Source organism: Drosophila virilis, chromosome 2 (assembly GCF_030788295.1).
Source record: "Drosophila virilis strain 15010-1051.87 chromosome 2, Dvir_AGI_RSII-ME, whole genome shotgun sequence".
NCBI classification, from domain to species: Eukaryota; Metazoa; Arthropoda; class Insecta; order Diptera; family Drosophilidae; genus Drosophila; species Drosophila virilis.
The window spans coordinates 3,405,546-3,426,139 of NC_091544.1; the positions used below are offsets into that span (position 1 = coordinate 3,405,546).

At 42.7% G+C, this 20,594-nt stretch overlaps 8 protein-coding genes and 1 pseudogene across 8 annotated transcripts; 4 read left to right on the top strand and 5 right to left on the bottom strand.

Moving 5' to 3' along the window:
* Nucleotides 1-86: 86 nt before the first annotated feature.
* TwdlR (TweedleR) lies at nt 87-1,634 on the bottom strand. The gene is made up of 2 exons (XM_070207388.1): nt 1,620-1,634; nt 87-1,563 (listed from the first exon to the last, which is right to left on the bottom strand). The coding sequence occupies exons 1-2, from the start codon at nt 1,632-1,634 to the stop codon at nt 631-633; spliced, it is 948 nt and encodes a 315-aa protein (XP_070063489.1). The 3' UTR covers nt 87-630.
* A 231-nt stretch (nt 1,635-1,865) lies between these two features.
* Nucleotides 1,866-2,763, bottom strand: LOC6635045 (uncharacterized). Its single transcript, XM_002058652.3, has 2 exons — nt 2,749-2,763; nt 1,866-2,673 (listed from the first exon to the last, which is right to left on the bottom strand). The coding sequence occupies exons 1-2, from the start codon at nt 2,761-2,763 to the stop codon at nt 1,990-1,992; spliced, it is 699 nt and encodes a 232-aa protein (XP_002058688.1). The 3' UTR covers nt 1,866-1,989.
* Nucleotides 2,764-4,084: 1,321 nt separating this feature from the next.
* LOC6635046 (uncharacterized) lies at nt 4,085-6,749 on the bottom strand (annotated as a pseudogene).
* A 274-nt stretch (nt 6,750-7,023) lies between these two features.
* LOC6635047 (uncharacterized) lies at nt 7,024-9,052 on the bottom strand. The gene has a single exon (XM_002058654.4). It carries the CDS (start codon nt 8,266-8,268, stop codon nt 7,414-7,416), a length of 855 nt encoding a protein of 284 aa, XP_002058690.1. The 5' UTR covers nt 8,269-9,052; the 3' UTR covers nt 7,024-7,413.
* Nucleotides 9,053-10,748: 1,696 nt separating this feature from the next.
* On the top strand, nt 10,749-11,513 carry TwdlO (TweedleO). The gene has a single exon (XM_002058655.3). The coding sequence runs from the start codon at nt 10,800-10,802 to the stop codon at nt 11,490-11,492; it is 693 nt and encodes a 230-aa protein (XP_002058691.1). The 5' UTR covers nt 10,749-10,799; the 3' UTR covers nt 11,493-11,513.
* Nucleotides 11,514-11,841: 328 nt separating this feature from the next.
* Nucleotides 11,842-13,076, top strand: LOC6635049 (uncharacterized). The gene is made up of 2 exons (XM_070207153.1): nt 11,842-11,938; nt 12,005-13,076. The coding sequence occupies exons 1-2, from the start codon at nt 11,924-11,926 to the stop codon at nt 12,989-12,991; spliced, it is 1,002 nt and encodes a 333-aa protein (XP_070063254.1). The 5' UTR covers nt 11,842-11,923; the 3' UTR covers nt 12,992-13,076.
* Nucleotides 13,077-15,201: 2,125 nt separating this feature from the next.
* Nucleotides 15,202-16,208, top strand: LOC6635050 (uncharacterized). Its single transcript, XM_002058657.4, has 2 exons — nt 15,202-15,259; nt 15,329-16,208. The coding sequence occupies exons 1-2, from the start codon at nt 15,245-15,247 to the stop codon at nt 16,100-16,102; spliced, it is 789 nt and encodes a 262-aa protein (XP_002058693.1). The 5' UTR covers nt 15,202-15,244; the 3' UTR covers nt 16,103-16,208.
* Nucleotides 16,209-17,447: 1,239 nt separating this feature from the next.
* On the top strand, nt 17,448-18,268 carry TwdlP (TweedleP). Its single transcript, XM_002058659.3, has one exon. It carries the CDS (start codon nt 17,489-17,491, stop codon nt 18,167-18,169), a length of 681 nt encoding a protein of 226 aa, XP_002058695.1. The 5' UTR covers nt 17,448-17,488; the 3' UTR covers nt 18,170-18,268.
* Nucleotides 18,269-19,043: 775 nt separating this feature from the next.
* LOC6634861 (keratin, type I cytoskeletal 10) lies at nt 19,044-20,142 on the bottom strand. Its single transcript, XM_002058660.3, has 2 exons — nt 20,003-20,142; nt 19,044-19,936 (listed from the first exon to the last, which is right to left on the bottom strand). Exons 1-2 carry the CDS (start codon nt 20,015-20,017, stop codon nt 19,154-19,156), a joined length of 798 nt encoding a protein of 265 aa, XP_002058696.1. The 5' UTR covers nt 20,018-20,142; the 3' UTR covers nt 19,044-19,153.
* Nucleotides 20,143-20,594: the final 452 nt, after the last annotated feature.

Sequence of the window (20,594 nt, forward strand, 5' to 3'; positions counted from 1 at the left end):
TGGTTGTAGATTTTGGCTTTGTTTATGGATTTTTAAAAGATTTTTGCACACATTTTGTGCTCTGCTTGTTGTATTTGCCTGATCCGATTATCCATGTTAATGTCGCTCAGTTTGGAAATGCAAATTTGGTGGCTTGCCAGAGAGCCGGGCCAAAAACTCATGTGAGTTTGACCTGAGCTCGGCTTGAACTTGAATAAAATTTACAAATGAGCTCCCAATTTGAATTAGTTATAAAATTATTTTCATATGCGATTTCTGCTCGCTGCCATAGACGGATACATTTGTTTTGATTCCAACACACTTTACCCCTCCGCCCCTGCCAGCACAACACACTATTGTATTTTACTTTCACTTGAATTCGATTTTATGATCGAGTTTTATGTCTGTTGTTTGGGTTAATTTACACGTCGTTTTGGTGTTTTTGTTTTGTTTAATTTAATATGCTGTCAAGCCTCGCTCTAGATCTTAACCGATAATCAGCTTAACGTAATTAACAACCTTCTCTACATATTCTTGGATGAAACAGAACCATTTGTAGAGATATTGGCAATTTTATTGTCTTAGAAGCTTGAAACGCATGTATCTGACAGTCTTATGGTGCTACTATTTAAATGTCTTAATCTGAGGTTTTTAGAAGTGGGCGCGTCTTCTGCTCTTCTGAGGTGTCAGATAGCTTTTTGAGCCAGACGGCAGATACGATTTCTCAGTGGGAAACACCATGCGACTGTCTGAACGGTGTCTTTCATTGACTCGAAAATCGATGCGTCGTGATCTTGCAGTGCGTGCATCCAAGTCATAGGGACTAGGTGCCAGCTGCTGCTCTGGTAAAGGCAGTGGAGGCAAATCAAGGCGACCCTGATCTGCACCACCTTCGTAGGACTGTGGTAAACTGCCATAGTTGGACAAGGGAGGAAGATAGGTTGGATGCGGTTCGGGCGGCACAGCTGATAGCTCTTGGGGATAGTAACCGTGCGATGCCAATGGCTGCTTGTCCGTATAGTAGGCCTGCGGGGCCGGCTCCGTGGTCTGCGAGTAACCCAATGATGGCTGCTGCAAGGATTCCAATGACTGAGACGTGGCTCCTCCGTACTGCGCCTGAATGTGCTGCTGCGCCTGCAAGGCCTCCTCCTCCGTCCTGTATTTGACAAAATGAACTTGTGGCTTGTGTTTATGTTGCGTCTGCAGGACGCTGAGTTTGCTTGCCAATTCATGGGGATCAGTTTGCTTGTTTAGCACATAGATCGCAGTTTTATCCTCGTTGGTTTGTGTGGCCAGTGCATGGAGGGCGCTATCGACGACCCTGTTCTCGGGCGCCTTGATGAACACCACCTGTAAGTTTTTCTTTGACTGCGCCGATATCTTGTGCTCTATCAGCTCAGACTCATCGACCGAGTCGTAGGGTGCTTCAAATGCGTAGAAATGCTTGTGATAATCTGTATGGTCTTCATAATGATCCGTGCTGTGATGGCTGTCTAATTCCTCTGCTTCATAGCCAAGAGCTGGAGACTTTGGCTGATAATCGTAGCCCAGCTCTGCCGAGCATATAGCCAAGAAAGTTAAAAACTTCAAAAAATATTGGTTAAACCGGGCTCCAACTCATTGTTTAAAGACTGCCTTACCACAATTTTCCGCATGCTGTAGGCGCAGCAAAAACCAACGATCATTTGTCAAGCAGTCCACAATCCGATGAGCGTTTTATAATATTTGCTTGCAGACTGTAGGGCCAAGTATGGAATAATGATGGCAGAGGCTCACCATAAAAGGTAAATAGTTCAATGTTAGCCTGTTCGAATATTACAACATTTGCTATGCCAAAAAGTTGTGCAAATTTTAAAGTTTCAACAATATTTCATTATAATTGTTATTATTATTTATTTAAAAACTTGCAATTTGAACTAAACAAAAATTATTTACAATGGGCTAAAATATGCGTGGGAATCAGTTATGGTCAGTCTGGAGTCAAAAGCTAGCTGCTCCCAAAGACGACTCCTAAAGGCGACTGCGCAGCACCGATGCGGGCAGATACGAGTTCAAGGGCTCGTGCACAGCTGGCGCTGCTTGTGCGGGTGTGCGGGAGGCAAAGTTCAGCACGGATGCGACGCCGCCATCCTGGTTAATGGAGACACCGCCCAGTTGATCGTACTGACCCTGAATGGCGCGTTGGGCATTTATGGCATCTTCCGTTGTGCGGTACTTGACGAAGTGCACCTGCGGCTTCTGATAGGTATTGGAGCGAATGTTGTTCAGCTTGTTGCCAAGATCGTTGATGTCGGCCTGCTTGTTCAGCACATAAATTGCGGTTTGTTGTTCGGCTGCCTGCTTGGACAGCGCCAATGCAGCATCTTGTACACCACTGTATTCGGGTCCCTTAATGAATACAACGCGCAGGTTCTTGCGAAGATTGTTTGACAGCTGATCTTGGTTGATGGGCTCGTTGAAATCGCGCTCGTCTGCTGTGTAAGTGAAGAATTCCTTGAGCAGCTCAGCAGGGGCTTGGTATGATTGCTCAGCGGGTGCGGGTGCACCAAAACCTGGTTCAGTAGCTCCAGTTTCCGCAGGTGGAATATATGAAGCTTGGCCGACTGCGCTGGGCGTGTAGGAGATGGGCTGATCCACAGGCTGGTAATTGTATCCCAGTCTCTCAGCGTAGACTACGGCCAGCAGGCAAATGGTCTATGAAAGCAATGTTGTTTATCGAATTTTTTGAGTTTGGATAATTGGTATTTTGCAGATCCTGTCAATACTCACAATAAGGACACGCATTTTGTATATTTTTAAGATAATACTACCGAACTATTGGACGTATCGAGCTGAACTCTGTTGTTAACTTTAACACCCACGCTTTTTATGCGATACGAAATCATTTTGGAAATGCTGCGTTTTTTGCACCACAATCAATTTACGATATCGTTTTTTATTGGTCATTTTTAATTTGTGCACCACATTAAGCGGTATTTGTCAATTTCAATTCGCTGCTCACTTTTTTCTTTTATTTCAACTGATTATGTTTTTATTTCGCAGCATTTTTTACCCTTTTACTAGTCCCCAATTCGCATTTTTACCTGTATCTTTTGCCGTTTACTGCACCACATTTGCAAATTTTAGATGACCTCCTTATTTTACAAGGGCGAACTAGCCTCTGGAATTCCAGGCAAGTAATTTAAACATCAAACTACTTCTATTAGTTAAACAAGTATTTGATTTACTGAGCGACGTGACGTCAATACACAACATCGACCCAACCATAGCTTAAATCTTAATTAAATTGATATTGAAAATAAAACTAAAATGTATTTTTAAAGACAAAATAATTGGTCTTTTTTGATGCTATTTGCTCTAAGATGTAGGGATGGGTAATTTCGACCTATGTCTATATATAATATTCGAGAGTACTATTCTTAAATGGGAAGCTATCTAGAAGCTAAATTGATCCAGACACACTATTAACATAAACCCAAAGGTCGTGAAAATCTGATGAAATCGACAAAGTTATGTGGGTGGGAAATTTTAACCTATGTCTATATTGGGCTACGACTACGAATTTTTACATACATTTTGACAAGGAATAATGTTGCCAGATTTGGAAGCCAAATGGATCAAAAGTTATCGGCGGGGGAAATACCCGGCCTTTTCCTCCTCTTAAAATTATTTGCAAATGCCTTTTTAGCCGATCGGACGACAACAAAAGACTTTCTTACAATAGATTTCTCGCAATTTTCCCACTCATGCAAATGGAATTTATCGAAACCCCGAAGTCTTAACGTGCACCTTCATCACATTAGGTAACTACAGTGAGTCTCAGCTTTGTAGTTTTTATGGTTCGGGCTGTGCGTTGATCACCAATCAGCCAGTCAGGACAAACAGTTATATATAAAGAGATTTACGGCTAAGGGTAGAAAAACGTGTTTTTTGGATTAACAATTAATATTTAAATCATTTAAGAAACTCCTATGATATAATCTTGCTAATAATTTTACTAACAAAGACACTTTATTCAATCTTAAATATTATTAACTATTATAAACATAAACATAATAAAAAGTGGATGTTTTAAAAGCCATTAAAATTTTAATGATTATCTATTGCCATTTTAAAATAAAAGATGCAGATATATTTTTTGGTTCGCTAAAAGAATGTATGAATTTGTTGTGGTATTGACTACGTCTGACTGATGAAGTAATATAATAATTGTGAATATTTTAGTAATTTATTATATTGTGATTTTAATATTATGCACTGGGTCGATTATGTCCAACTTAGACAGAGTATTTATATAGCATTAAAAAAATTTAGAATTTCCCGGGATGACATTGCCCACGTCCAGGCTTGTTAAATGTCAAATGAATTCATAAAAAGGTTCCATTCCCGAACATATATTTAACTGCATTTCAATTCACAAATCAATAAAGAGAAAATAAAAATCGAAACTTTTGAACTTTTTTTTGTATATATGACACTTACATTAAATGTATGCCCAATTGCCAATTCTTTCCTCATTTGCAGGCTCGTCTTTAATGATACAGGTATCAAACTATAAACTGATGTGGTTTTTTATTTATATTTATGCAAATCGGGGATAGTGGGTGCTCTTGAATATAGCATCTATTGTCTCGGCTTGTTATTGGCCATTCATGCGATCGCTCTGTTTTTACTCATACATAATGCAGTGAACTGGCTTTGACTGGCCTAGTCGTGATTGTTCCGTGTTGCAGTTGCCATAAATTTGGGTGCCAATAGTTTGTCTAACCTTTTACTTCACGCAGATTAACATTTTAATTATTATCCAAAAATTTCGTTTTGCGCCTCTTGTACAATAGGCGTACACACAAGATGACAAAATGTTAATTTTTATTGGTTTCCACTTGGCGTCGATGATATCGTCACAGCGCTGGAATTTTTATGGCTCCCAGTGAACATCGAATGCCACTTTTTTTTTTGACACTGTTACATTGAAATTATATTTAGTGTCTTTTATAAAAAAGAAATGACTCTATCGTTAGACGGACCTTTATTTGTGGTCGGAGATAAGAAACATGTGGGATACGTTTTAAATAAGTGTATTTGAAATATTTGACAAATCAATAGATAACAGGGGCTCAACAAAACAGTTGATAAAATATACTTAGAGACGGTAACGCAGACGACGGAGGACAGACGAGGGCAGGTAAGAGTTTTCTGGAATTTGAGCACTTTGCTGACGGTACTGTGGAGCTGATGCGAAGTTCAGAGCATTGGCCACACCTCCATTGTGAGACTGGCTAGTGCCTCCCAGCTGATCGTACTGTGATTGGATGGCACGCTGTGCATTGGCAGCATCCTCGGGAGTGCGGTACTTGACGAAGTGCACCTCGGGCTTGTTGTTGCTATTGCTGCGAATGGCGTTCAACTTGTTGGCCAGATCACCGATATCGGCCTGCTTGTTTAGGACATAGATGGCGGTCTGCTGCTCGGCAGCCTGCTTGGCCAGAGCCAGAGCAGCGTTCTCTAGACCACGGTTCTCGGGACCCTTGATGAAAACAACGCGGAGACCCTTGTTGACGGAACTAGAAGCACGCTCCAAAGCTTGTGGCTCATCGAAATCCAGAGCTTCCCAGATCAGAGCCGCCCAATCCAGAGCCACCCAGTCCAGAGCTGCCCAGACCAGAGCTGCCCAGACCAGAGATGCCAAGTCCTGAGCTGCCCAGTCCAGAGTCATCGATACCAAGGGAACCTGAGCTGGATCCTCCAAGGGAGCCAATTCCGACACTTCCGCTGCCAGGAGCGAACGACAGTCCTGAGCTGGAGTGTCCTACCGGCTGGTAGTTGTAGCCAAGTTTATCGGCACAGGCAACGGCCACAAGGCACAAGACGATGAATGCGCGCATCTTTGGGGTTCTAGTTCTAGTTGGAGCTGCGAGCACTGAATGATGTGGTCAAGAGGTGAGGTGCCAGTTTTATACCAAGATGATTGTCACCCTCAGAATAAGCGTTTAAAAATTATGCTGGAAATCAAGATAAGGCTCGCCCCAATATGTGGTCGAACATGTTTTATTTTTTTTTTAAGGCAGCTTTGATAATTGCCTGAATCAAGCGACAGCTGTGGCGGCGGCGCTGATAAAAATTTGATGAACTTCGGCTTGAAAAGAAAATTTTTATGCAAATTAACCAACACGTATTGACGCCAACAGCGCAGTCGACGGCGACAGAGACTACGCTGGCAGCAGCAGCAGCAGCAGAAGCAGCTCCAAATTGTTTGGCTGTTCGGTAGCCAAATTCTTTTGTTCGCTCATTTTGTTATGCAAATCGAACCCGAACCGATTGAAAGTGAAACTCTGGCTAATGGCCACAAATATTTGTATATTTAGGCCAATATGCGAGCTAAATAATATTAAATTGCTCGGCGCCACACTTTTGGGCATTGTTTGGTTTAGCTCAATGCAATTTGTCAGACAATTCAAACGAAATCAATTTAGGAAACTCGTGGGTTGATCTCACATACACAACATAAGTTGATCTAAATCAACAACAATTAAGTACATTTGTATGTGGCGACATTCAAAAACATGTCCGAAGCATAATATGCTGTCGTAGAACTTGTATTTCTAATTTGTAAATTTTCTTTAATAGGTCGGCATCCTAATTCAACCTGCTGAACCCGTTTGTCGAACGAAAAAACCCAAATCCGTTTCCAAATTAAAATTCGAGTCATTTTAATAAAACCGAATTCCTAAGCGAAAAACATGCTATCTATAAATAAACCAAATTTAAATCGAATTAAAAACGGAACCAACAGCAGTTATCGGCCCACAAATACTCTGTACCCAGGCTTAAAATCCCATTTCAAGGTTTAAGTTGTCTTAAAGTTTATTTCCATTTTCCTACCTAAGTCAGTAACCAATCGTCATACTGTAGAAAATTTGGCATTTTATTTATAAAACAAGTTAGAGGTTCCAGTCGGGAGCCCCGACTAGGGAATACCCAAAATCCTTTTATTCCAAAGTTCTCTTGGTAGGATTCGAATTTGCAACTGACCGCACCACTTGCCACTGCCTCTACTCAACAGCCACAATATGGAGTGAGTCTTGTTGAGATAAAGAAACGAATTAAAATAGCAGCACAAAAACAATACAATCGTAATTGGGTTCACTACTAACTAACAGTTAAATATATTGTATATAAGCTATTCGATTTTTCTATGGCATTCTATCGTTTTTGGACATTGTCATGAAAATTTTGATAAAGTCCAAATGTGTGTAATCTATAAATATATATTTTTAGAAAAATGCCAAATTTATTTAGTAAAGGGTATAAGAAGTAAGAATCATCTATATTTTTTTCAATACGTAAATATTTTAAATAACAAATTTTATTTTCACAACAATAGGTCAACAATAACAATAACAAAACACAGATCAAAGTCTAAGTCCGAAGATCTTAGAAACGGAAACGGCGCAGAATGTTTGCTGGCAAATAGGTGCTACCCGGAGTCACAGGTGGAATATATGAGGAAACAGGCTCCACAGCCTCGGGCTCAGCCGCCTGTGGCGCTGGTGCAGAAGCCTCTGGAACGGCAGCTGGCGCTGGTCCCTTGGATGCAAAGTCAATGACGGGAGCAACACCACCATCCTGACGGGAGGCTGAGCCACCCAGCTGATCGTACTGTCCTTCAATGGCCTGCTGAGCCTTGGCAGCATCCTCAGGGGTGCGGTACTTGACGAAATGCACCTCGGGCTTGTTGTTGGTGTTGCTACGGATGGCATTCAGCTTGTTGGCCAGATCAGCAATATCGGCCTGGTTATTCAGGACATAGATGGCAGTATCTTGCTGGCCGGCCTGCTTGGACAGGGCCAGAGCAGCTTGCTCTAGGCCACGGCTCTCAGGTCCCTTGATGAAGACAACACGCAGAGCTTTGTTCAGCGAGCCTGAAACTTTCTCAGAATCAGCTGCATCTTGGAAGTCCTCTTCGTTCGCTGTATAGGTGAAAAATTCCTTTTGCAGCTTGGGCTGTGCTGCGGCATAGTTGGGAGCATCAGCGGATGGTTCAGCAATGGAGCCGCTTGGCTGGTAGCTGGACTCCACACTTGAAGGCTGAGCGAAGCCTGCGTTAGTGGAATCAGAAGCGGGTGCTGGTCCAGATGCATACGAGGGCGACACATTGCTAGCGGCGCCGCCAGGTGCAAATGAAAGTCCAGTGCCCGAGTGAGCCACCGGCTGATAATTGTAGCCAAGTTTGTCGGCGCTGGCCAAAGCCGCCAGGCAACAGCATAGAAAAACGAAAAAGTGTCGCATGTTTAGACTGTTTGACTGTTGGCCGCTGAATCTGATGGGTTAGCAGATGGCTTCTTGGTTTTTATGCAGGCGCCTATGTGGAGCACTTACCGTTATGCAAAACGCTTGAATAAAATGGTCAAATTATGCAATAGTTCCTCTCGACTGCCGGCTAGTTAATATGCAAAAGAACCGCTTGATTGGACAGCCACCCTGAGTTTATGGTTCCTTACCTGGCCGCAGAAGATATTGATCACGTTACCGTCACCGATACCGGCACTATAAAATATTCTGCATTTCAAAATAATTCTCATTATTGCCGTTTCTTCTTTAAAAAAGCCTTGACAAAATGTTTCTGTTTATCACTATAATCAGTATAAATCGAGCTTTAATGAGTAGCTTGTTGGCTGACTGGCCAATAGATCGTAAACTAAAATCTATGCGATACACTTGCCTATTTCATAAACATTTGTGCAATCAACACGGGATCCGAAGTGTTACCCAAAGGCACTCGAAAATTAAGCAAAACATGCAAATGATAGGTCGTATTATAACAAAACATATTTTTAACGATCCGCGAAATTTATATTGCTTTGTCGCAGCTCTACGGCTTTGTGCTCTGCTTTATGCTAATGTTGCGGGTGGAAACGACCTTCCGCAGCCGGCAATGGACGTGGAGTTTGAATGGCGTCGGAAGTGCCGAAGACTTCATCTCTAAAAATAAACGCTATCTCTTTGGTCGATCGATAAGCTAATTTGCTGCTGAGCATGCAGCGCGATGTCAGCACTAAATAAGATAATTTGATAATTGGATGTTTAATGAATTAGTTGGCGAAGCTCATTTGCCAATTGCTTTGACTGATTACAATTAAAACAAAGTTTGCTATACTTTTGCACTGTTTTGCAAAGTTATAGTTAGCTCTGCACCTACAATGAGGCAAATCATAATAGAAATAATAATTCTTCGCACTGAAAAAAACCTTTGCAGCTTTATAGGCATAAACTTTTTGGGGCTGTGGGTCTGTCTTATTATCCTATCTTCTATCTATAATATATTGTAATAAAGGTTAATACAGCGATTCTCAAAGGCATAAACTGGACATCTCTCTATACATTCTCCACCAAAATGCGTGCCATTATTTATCATCTTCTGCTTGGTTACCGTTTCCTGCGGCCGAGCCGAGCTACAAAAATTAGCCTATTGGACATTGCGACCCTAGCCTAACCGTCAGCTCAGGAATTGACGGTGGTAATATTGGAGATGAAAGCTTTGTCCGTCGCCTTGTCCAACTTCTTAAAAACTTAAAAATTAAAATTAATAAACATGCTGTGGATCTGAAAGATAAGCAGCAACCTCTCTTTAAGCAACAACGTTTTTGCTCTATAAAATATTTATAGCCCTAGTTTGGCGCAGAGTATGTCAAATTGTTGACACGGCAGCAATATCAAACTGGAAAAATAAAAGGTTGTGGGACACCTTAGGTCATCCGCAAAGGGCCAAGATGCCTAAAATTTCCTACCTTAGGCGATCTACTTCAACAGCCGTCTACCACCTATATATATATCTGCCTCTGCGCTTACCATTATATACTAGGAAGAAGGTTTTGCAAAAAAAAAAGCGCAGGAGAGTTAGTTGCATATAACTCAACAATTAATTTAAGATACAACGTCTATGACCTAAACATTAGTACTAAGTTAATCAAGCCCCTTATTATAAAGTTATTTCTAATGCAAAGTATTAATAAAACTTTACACGGTATAAATGCGAAAATTCTACTATCGTATCTTCCATTAACTTGTGAATCTTTCAAAAACTTTTTGTATCTTTCAGATAATTATAAATGCATCAAATGGCTACGTTCAGGAATGTTCCAAAATGAACTTGTTTTAAACTGAAAATATTTATGCAAGCATTGAGTCAGGGCAATAACCGAGATGCTTACCAAGCCAAACATTCTTGCTCCATTCACAGGTAAAACATTTCTTCCGGTAAAATGGTGAATTTAAAAATAAAACGATGTGTCGTCATGCATAAGTTAATTTCAGCGGCTAATTCAAAAGGTTTTGCCAATGTTCTACCTTTCCCAAATGTATTCATTATTTATTTATTTTTGTTGCTGTTTCTTTTGGTGTGAACGCGGATGCTAAAATGGACGGTATTAAATTTGCCATTTACGATAGCTATGCCTTAATTGGATTCGGTTATAGTTTAAAGAACAAGTTCGGTAATTCTTAAGTAATTTCTCTGTAGAACCTAAATCCCAATGAGGAATGAGAGACGAAAACTAGCATGAAGAACCGGTCCCCCGTTCCCGTGTTCCCTAACTCAGAAAGTTGAAGAGCCTGTCCAGTTGGATAGTTTTGCATAATCACTTCATAAGCGCACTATTTTGCATACATGACTAGTTGAATTATGTGCCCGTTAAGAACCCACCTATTGTTCTAAGCGCGATCCCGCTACTAGGGCGGTGTATAAAAGGCACGTTGCGCAGCAGCAGGATTCAGTCTCAGCCATTGGCCGATCAGTATACACATCTTCTTTACAGTTCACCATGCGTTTCCTCGTCGTTCTCTGCCTGTTTGGCGCCGCATGCGCCCAGTACAATTATGGACAAGGACTTGACACCGGCTCTGCCACCAACAGCATCCCGAGCGTTGCATACGACGAGCCCAGCTACAGTGGCGCCGAGAGCAGCCCAGGCTCATCCTACGCTCCATCCGGTGGACTGAACAAGGAATTCTATACATTCGAGGCCAACGAGGAGGACTTCAACGATCCTGCTGGCAGCGAAAGAGTTGCCAACAGCGTAAACAGGGGTCTGCGTGTTGTCTTCATCAAGGGACCCGAAAACCGTGGCCTGGAGAACGCAGCTCTGGCCCTGGCCAAGCAGGCTGCCGAGCAGCAGACTGCCATCTATGTCCTGAACAAGCAGACCGACATCGGCGATCTGGCCAACAAGTTCAATGCTGTGCGCCAGAATGCCAACGCCAGGCCCGAGGTGCACTTCGTCAAGTACCGCACTCCTGAGGATGCTGCCAACGCCCAGCGTGCCATTCAGTCGCAGTACGATTCTCTCGGTGGTACCAGCCAGAACATCAACGGCGGAGTTGCCCCAGCCATCAACTTTGCATCTCGTGCCCCTGTCAGACAATCTATTGGAGGAGGTGGAAGCTATGTGGCTCCAAGCGCGCCCAGCAGCTCCTATCTGCCAGCCAACATTCTGCGTCGCCTGCGTTTGCGTTAGAATAATTGTGATTCAAGCTTATTTCGCTTATTGTTTTTTTTTTATGCAATTTATAGACGACCCCACAATAAAATCGACCAAATAAAGTAACACCAAAATTACAGCCACTTGTTTTTGCATTTGCTTAACATATTTCTTGCCGCTTTGCGCAAAAATATTGCATTTTTATGCTTACGATTTTGATTTTTATCACTTTTCCTTATAACGACATTAATGCAAAGCCGAAGTGGCGAGCCAAGCGACGAGACAAAAGACGAACGCAGCTATTTCAATGCGGAAAAGACATTTAGCGAAGCCGCCGCATTGTGTTTTACGAGAAGCCACGCTGACAGCCTCGAAGTCAGATTTGTATAAATAATAACCGCCGACGCGTTGTTAGACAGAAACCAAACAAGCTTCAAACTAAGAGAACCTCAGCAGCATAATCCAAGATGCGCGCCTTCATCGTAAGTTTCCGCCAGTAAAGATAAAGAATATATTCATGGACTATTTCTCCCCCAAATTAAAAATAGGTTATGTGCCTGGTCGCAGTGGCCTGCGCCGATAAGCTCGGCTACAACTATCAGCCTGTCGGACACTCCGGCTCAGGATTGTCGTTCACTCCTGGCAGCGGTAGTGGAGCAGGACTCAGCGGTGGTTCCCTGGGTGGTATCGAAGGCGGTTCTATTGGAGGTCTAAGCGGTGGCTCCCTGGGAGGACTTGCTGGCGATTTGGATTCCGGACTTGGCGGTGGCAGCATTGGAGGTGGTAGCATTGGCGGTGGTAGCATTGGCGGTGGTAGCATTGGCGGTGGCAGCATTGGCGGTGGCAGCATTGGCGGTGGCAGCATTGGTGGTGGCAGCATTGGTGGTGGCAGCATTGGTGGAGGCAGCATTGGTGGTGGCAGCATTGGTGGTGGCAGCATTGGTGGTGGTTCCGGTCTCGGAGGTCTCGGCAACCTCGGCAATGGTGGCTTATCCGGTGGTGCTCTGAACGCTCCAGTCTCTTACAATGCCCCTGCCCCAGCCGCTGAATTGGAGAAGGAGTTCTTCACCTACACCGCCAACGAGCAGGACTTCGACGAGCCCCAATCCTTGGACAAGGTTTCCAGCTCTCTGAACAAGGCTCTGCGTGTTATCTTCATCAAGGGACCCGAGAACCGTGGTCTGGAGAACGCTGCTCTTTCTCTGGCCAAGCAGGCTGCCCAGCAGGAGACCGCCATCTATGTCCTGAACAAGCAGGCCGATATCGGTGATCTGGCCAACAAACTGAACTCCATCCGCAGCAACACCAACAACAAGCCCGAGGTGCACTTCGTCAAGTACCGCACTCCCGAGGATGCTGCCAACGCTCAGCGCGCCATTCAAGGACAGTACGATCAGTTGGGCGGCTCTTCTCAGTCGCATGATGGTGGTGTTGCTCCCGCCTTGAACTTTGCTTCCCAGGCTCCAGCTCGTCAGGTGAACGCCCAGGCCCCCGAAAACTCGTACCTGCCCACATCTATCTTCCGTCGCTTGTAAAGAGTTCCTACTGTACGACTAGAGCTACGCAAGCTCCAGTGACTGCTTGTTAAATAATTCTATCAACTGTTATACATAAATGAATAAAAAAACTTTTCAAACTTAAAGATATTTCGAATGTTTTTAAAAATATTTGCTGTTGTTTGTTGAGTAATGTACTTAGGGCACAATAATTTCTATAATTTGCAAGAAAAAGAAAACATTATGTTTCAACATAAGATGAAATTTAGGCTCTCATTGAAAATCGTTATTCCCTATCTTCCACTCTTGTTATAAGCCAATTAATATTATTCCCAAAAAAGCTCCAGAGCTCCAAAACACAAAGAACCAACTTGGCTTATGTGCCACCTTGACAAAAACCCACAGCTCATGCAATACTATTTGAAAAATAAAGTGCAAATAAATGAGATCTAAAAACAAAACAGAAAATAAGTTAGACTGATTAAATAGGGATTATCCATCTAGGTGTTAACCTACCTATTTTATGGGCATGAATATGGCGTATTTAAATCAAATAAAAACACACTAGCTTTAAATTGACACATTACAAATGTGAAATTTTCCAAGGCTGTGTATACTATATAAATAACATATGCCTCTTAATACTCACTACATCACTTCTCTGCATGCACGTTTCAAGCAAAAGAAAGTTATAGCAAGCCGTTGGAAAATATCTGGTAGGTCTTGGCACTTCAAAACTGGCCGAAATGCTTTTTACAGCGACAGGGAACATTTTATGAGTTCCGTAACCGTACATTGCTGGAATGTCTTTCTATATCTATATTTGTATATATGTAAGCTTTACTGATTGGATTGAAAAAAAACCGCTTGAATATTATAAAATGGCTTAATTGGACAATAAATATTTTTAAAAATTGATGCATCAAAGTAGAAAAATGTTAAGCATCTAGACATTGATTATCTCAATAGCGTTTTTTAACCGATGCTAAACACCAATATTAATATAATAAATAATAGTCATAGGTATGATAAGATGAGACACGACTGCAACAGACTCCCCAAAACTCGTTCAGCCATCATATTTGTTCACAGATAGCATTATTTTTCTCAGTGGACGACCTTTAGAGTAGGACATCAATCGGGTGACAGCAAAATTTGATGAGCTTTAAAACTAAGGGAGACTTTTTGCCCGCCGTGGCTCAAATATTAAAGCTTTTTGTCACATGCAGATGTACAAGAGTATATTAAATTTAAAATCTGAGTTCATACGGACGGACAGACAGCGAAACAGACATGGCACAACCTTGGGTATATTGTAAAACCTTCGGTCTAGTTATATTATATTAAGTCATGGAGCATTTATACTTAGTTACAAACTATATTGTTGGAATAAATTGATTGTTGCTGTCTTGCAATTTGACATATTGATGGTCGTCATATGTGCAGCACTACTCATGGGTGGCTTACAACTCATAGAACCTCATGCATAAAGTCCTCCTGTTTAAGGAACTTTGTCAGAGCATTAGATTATTGCAAAGCAATGTAAGCTGGGCTTATAAATTTAGGCTATGAAAGAATCTTGATAAACTTACATAGAAAACTAAATGGAATGATGAAAAGTATTATGAATATAGTCAAGAAATTAATAATAATAAATTAATATCAATATAATTATTACGTAATATATATCGTTTTTTAAATGTGAATCGAATATGGCTAAAGTGTACTCCTAAAGATTTGGCCTGATGTCATACCAATAAATCAATATCATCATGTTTGGTTAAGAGAAATATCGATGAGCAACTTTTAAATAATATAGATGTCCTACATAAAACAAGCTTGTAGCCTTGCCGAAATATTTCGGAAACATATTTTTTTTTACTTAATAGGTAATTATGACCCATCTTTATAGCATCGATATGCATATAAACCTTTTTCAATGTGCCTGCCACATATTAATTTTATAATTTTATATTAATTCTTGTAAAAATTATTGAATAAAAAACTCGAATATTTGAATAACCTAAAACAATCGGCCGCAATCGCAGTCGCAGCCCGCTGAAACGCAACAAAAATTCCAAATCGACCATAAAATCGTCAAGCCAAAAGCTTTGTAGGCGGCAAAACACAGTGGCATCAAAGCGATTTCTATGCAAGCGACGCCAAGGCGGCAGTTTTGATATTATCAGCCTCGAAGATGGATTTGTATAAATAATAAAGATTGGCCCAAGCAGAAGACAGAAGCAAATCGTACCTCGAAGTAGAAGAACCAAATAATCAGTTTACTCTAAAATGCGTGCTTTTATTGTAAGTACAAAGGACCTACACCCGGCCACAAAAGGATTACCTCACCCCTCTCTTCTTTTTATACCTAAGGTTATGTGCTTGGTGGCCGTTGCCTGCGCCGATAAACTGGGCTACAACTACCAACCCGTTGGACACTCCAACCAAGGATTATCCTTCGCCCCTGGCAGCGGAAGCATCGGCGGCGGTAGCTCACTGGGTGGAATTGGTGGCGGTTTGGATGCCGGCCTTAGCGGCGGTAGCATTGGTGGCGGTTCTGGTCTCGGCGGTCTCGGCAGCCTCGGTAACGGCGGTCTGTCCGGCGGAAACCTTGATGCTCCAGTCTCTTACAACGCCCCTGCCCCAGCTGCTGAATTGGAGAAGGAGTTCTTCACCTTCACCGCCAACGAACAGGACTTCGATGAGCCCCAATCTTTGGACAAGGTTTCCAGCTCTCTGAACAAGGGTCTGCGTGTTGTCTTCATCAAGGGACCCGAGAACCGTGGTCTGGAGAACGCTGCTCTCGCTTTGGCCAAGCAGGCTGCCCAGCAGGAGACCGCCATCTATGTGCTGAACAAGCAGGCCGTCATCGGTGATCTGGCCAACAAACTGAACTCCATTCGCAGCAACACCAACAACAAGCCCGAGGTGCACTTCGTCAAGTACCGCACTCCGGAGGATGCTGCCAACGCTCAGCGCGCCATTCAAGGACAATACGATCAGTTGGGCGGTTCTTCCAAGGCTCTCGATGGTGGTGTTGCCCCCGCCTTGAACTTTGCTTCCCAGGGTCCAGTGCGTCAGGTGACCGCCCAGTCTCCTGACAACTCGTACCTGCCCACTTCGGTCTTCCGTCGTCTGCGTCTTTAAATTGTTTTCTAGCTTAAGTACACAATGACGAAGGTAGTGAACTTTATTGTTACCAATTGTTGACTAATGCCTAATCTCACATATAAACTCGAAATAGTAATTTTATAACAAAACATGAAGAGCGTTTTATAATTGGGTGGAAGGGTTTGCTCCATTCTGACAAAGCTATACATGTCTAGAAATTTTAGATTTTTTGATAATTAAATCAAAATTATATGACACCAACTGTGGTCACGCAATTATTGGAATTTAGTGACCTTTTACATATATAATATTGGTATTATCGAGTGCGTATAGTTCTGATTGCACCAGCATAGTAATAATATGCCAATATTTATATATACAAAAAGTGAGAAGAAACACCATAAGCAGCAAATACTCAAGCCACATATAATATAAATAAATTAGATTTGAATTTTCGGGTGCATACACTTCTTAACATCAACCCAATAATTTTACCCAGTATTTTAGCCAGCATTCCATTCTATCTCCAAAAAGGGAGACGAAATATCATAAGCGGCATATATTCGCACGTATAGTTCTTAGAAGTAAAAATTATTTAATATCATATATTAAATATATTTAAAATCATTAGGCCGTTTTGCTGACAGGTTTCGTGACAAGTTAATCTCCTAATAGATCTGAAGGTCGTTCGGTTGACATAAACTGTTAGTTGACCTGATTTTCATTGTTACCTTGCCGTGTGCCATGTACAATTAGAAAGGAATTTCAAGTGCAACACAGACGAATACAATGATGAGCTCTTAAGATTTATGTTTGATCAAAACCTGATTTGCTATAAAAACAAGAAGAAACAAACAAATCTAATCATTAATTTTATTGTGCTGACGATCGCTTTTTTGTTGAAATCATTAACAAATATGCGGTTCTTTATACACGAAATATAACGAAAAAGTCTGTCATTTAGGGTTGCTTTAGCCGAATCTTATGCATAAATTATAAGCCAATTATGGGTGAATCACGATCGCGAATCACCAATCAGAAACAGACGCGACTGCGTCGACATCGGCGGCTCGATTGAAGCTGCACACAACAATGTGTTAAATGTGTTAAGAGCGAAATTATGTTAACAGATTAACAACATTCCAAAAACCCGCCGGCCAATCACACATCACGAATCACCAGTCGCCAGTCGCCAGTCGCCAGTGCTTGTGGTCGTGGTCTTGGTCTTGGTCGTGGTCGTACTCTTCCGCCAGCAAACGGCGAGCGGAACAAGTAGCATCAAGAAATGGCGCTAGAGAGCGCGACGGTTTAATGCGGCTAGATCAACTGGTCTAATTATAGTCGCTGGCCGCGTTGGCGGTATAAAAGCTAAGTTTATATAGACATGGCTAGCATTCTAAAAGAACAGTAGAGGACGGCAAGATGCGCGTTTTGATTGTATTGTGTTTAGCGGCGGCAGCTAGTGCCGGTCGCTTGGGCTATAACTACAGGCCCGGCAGCACGGCCGTTGCTACTGATGGCATTGGCAGCTCTGGCAAAATTGGCACCAGCGCTGGTCTGGGCGGCCCAGTGAGCTACAATGCAGCGCCACAAGCCGGCATCCATAAGGAATTCTTCTCTTTCCATGCTAATGAGGCCGACTTTGAGGATCCCGATGCAGCACGCAAAATAGCTGCCGCCGTAAAGAAGAGCGTGCGTGTTATCTTCATCAAGGCGCCCGAGAATCGTGGCTACGAGAACGCTCTCCTCGCCTTGGCCAAGCAAGCTGCTGAGCAGCAAACTGCCATCTATTTGCTCCACAGGCAACCCGACCTGAACGAGCTGGCCAACAAGTTCAATGCCGTGCGCCAGAATGCCAACGCCAAGCCCGAGGTGCACTTCGTCAAGTATCGCACTCCAGAGGATGCTGCCAACGCACAGAAGGCTATTCAGAGCCAATATGACTCACTGGGCGGCACAAGCCAAAACATCAACGGTGGCGTGGCCAATGCTCTTAACTTTGCATCCCGGTCATCTGCGCCCGCGGTCAGCGCTGGCCAAATCCAGGAGCCCGAAAGCAACTACTTGCCGTCCTCGATTCTGCGGCGCTTGCGCCATAAATAGGCGTTAGTTGAGTTTGAAAAATCGAATTAGTTAAATTAAAATGTTGATCAATTTATAAAATAAAATTAATAGAATTTGAACATGATTCAGAAATAATAACAGCTAAATTTGTTTATAAAAATATTAATAATATTTTATTCGAAGCCTATATATTATAAAGTCAAAGTTGAGGTCTGATGTTATTTTGTATTGCATTTGTATTTGTATTTAAAATTTGTTCTATCTTCATAATCTCATATATAATTCGTATAGTATATTGCTTGTGGAAATGATAACAAGTCTTAATTTCAATTTAGATTCTGGTTTGTTTTGGACACTTTTTTTATGAATCAGTTTCATATATGGGAAGTTGAAATTCTTCGTGTAGTTACACTAAGGCAAAATGTCCAGCAACAATTGTAGCTTGGTGGAAAACTATTGCATGCAAGTTATTTGATAACCAAACATTCGGCTTGATCTCAATTGAAAATATATCTATGAATGATTCAGTTTCCTGAAAATGTACCTCTTCTAGGTAGAGAACGCAGTCAAAGGTTCTACTTCAAACTTAAATTATATATAAACAACATTTTAGATCAGGAATAATGTGGTATAGATATGGGAAATGTGATTTTTATCCGCGGATATCACACATTACACACACTTATAAATATTCAACAATAAAGGGAAAACTTGATTGAGCTCAAAATCAACAACTTTTTAAACATGTTGGAGTCCATGTATTTCTTTGGCTGTTCTTCTGGCAGCAGTTCTGGTTAAGGGATCGGTTCATAATATAAACAATTATTGTATTTTCGGTTCAGTTCAATCTGTGTCGCACCTTTTGTTAAAATTATGAAATTAGTGAACCATCCTAGATGAAACGCATACGTTTGAGGTAACATGTAAGAACGCGAATTTATTAAGCATTATTCAACAATAACTAGGTAATCAGTCAAAGATCGGTGTCAATATCAATCATATGATCTAAATCTAACTGGAAATTTAGACACGACGGAAGATCGAGGTGGGCAAGTAAGCATTGTCGGGCGACTTAGCGCTGGCCTGACGCACTGGACCCTGGGAAGCAAAGTTCAGGACGGGGGCAACACCACCGTTGTGAGCCTGGCTGGAACCGCCCAGCTGGTCGTACTGTGATTGGATGGCACGCTGAGCGTTGGCAGCATCCTCAGGAGTGCGGTACTTGACGAAGTGCACCTCGGGCTTGTTGTTGGTGTTGCTGCGGATGGAGTTCAGTTTGTTAGCCAGATCACCGATATCGGCCTGCTTGTTCAGGACATAGATGGCGGTCTCCTGCTGGGCAGCCTGCTTGGCCAAAGCGAGAGCAGCGTTCTCCAGTCCACGGTTCTCGGGTCCCTTGATGAAGATAACACGCAGACCCTTGTTCAGAGAGCTGGAAACCTTGTCCAAAGATTGGGGCTCATCAAAGTCCTGTTCGTTGGCGGTGAAGGTGAAGAACTCCTTCTCCAATTCAGCAGCTGGGGCAGGGGCGTTGTAAGAGACTGGAGCATCAAGGTTTCCGCCGGACAGACCGCCGTTGCCGAGGCTGCCGAGACCGCCGAGACCGGAACCGCCACCAATGCTGCCGCCGCTAAGGCCGGAATCCAAACCGCCACCAATTCCACCCAGCGAGCTACCGCCGCCGATGCTTCCAATGCTACCACCTGCGCTGCCAGGGGCGAACGATAATCCTTGGTTGGAGTGTCCAACGGGCTGGTAGTTGTAGCCCAGCTTATCGGCGCAGGCGACTGCCACTAAGCACATAACCTGCACACAGAAATGATGGATGAGGTAATCCTAAAGGAGGGTTGCAGTTGGCTCCTGGCTACTTACAATGAATGCACGCATCTTGAATGAAGTTCTTTAACTTTGACTGTTCGGTTGTGTCTGACGTTTGGAGCACCATTGGATCTACTATTTATACGAAACCCTCAAAACTGTGTCACTCGACTGCGCTCAAGTTCATGCAGACATCGAACCACGGTGGTCGCTGCTGCTGCGTTGTTGTTGTTGTTGAGGCTGATACGGTGTAGTTGTTGGTGTGACTGCGGCGGCGGCTGCGGCAGCAGCTGCTGTCACTCTCGAAGCGAAGCATTTAGCAGTAACTTCTTTTGCTGCTTTTGTCTATTGAATTGATATCGAGCCCTGAAAGCCAACGCAAAGCGATAAAAACAATGCCAGCAATGTCAACATCGCAGCGCATCTCCGATATGTCGGCCCATTCCTGCAAATATTGTTGTTGGCATTATGCAAATGGGTCGCAGCCCTTGCTCAAGAGCCAACGGAAGGCGAGACTAGGGCCAGCAGCAAAGGCTCATCATCAAAACGAGTTTACACTATTTTGTGATATGATCATGGTTTTAATAAAAGAAATTATTTCCTTTATACATATTTGTATGCAAAAAAATGTTGGTTGGATGCCGAT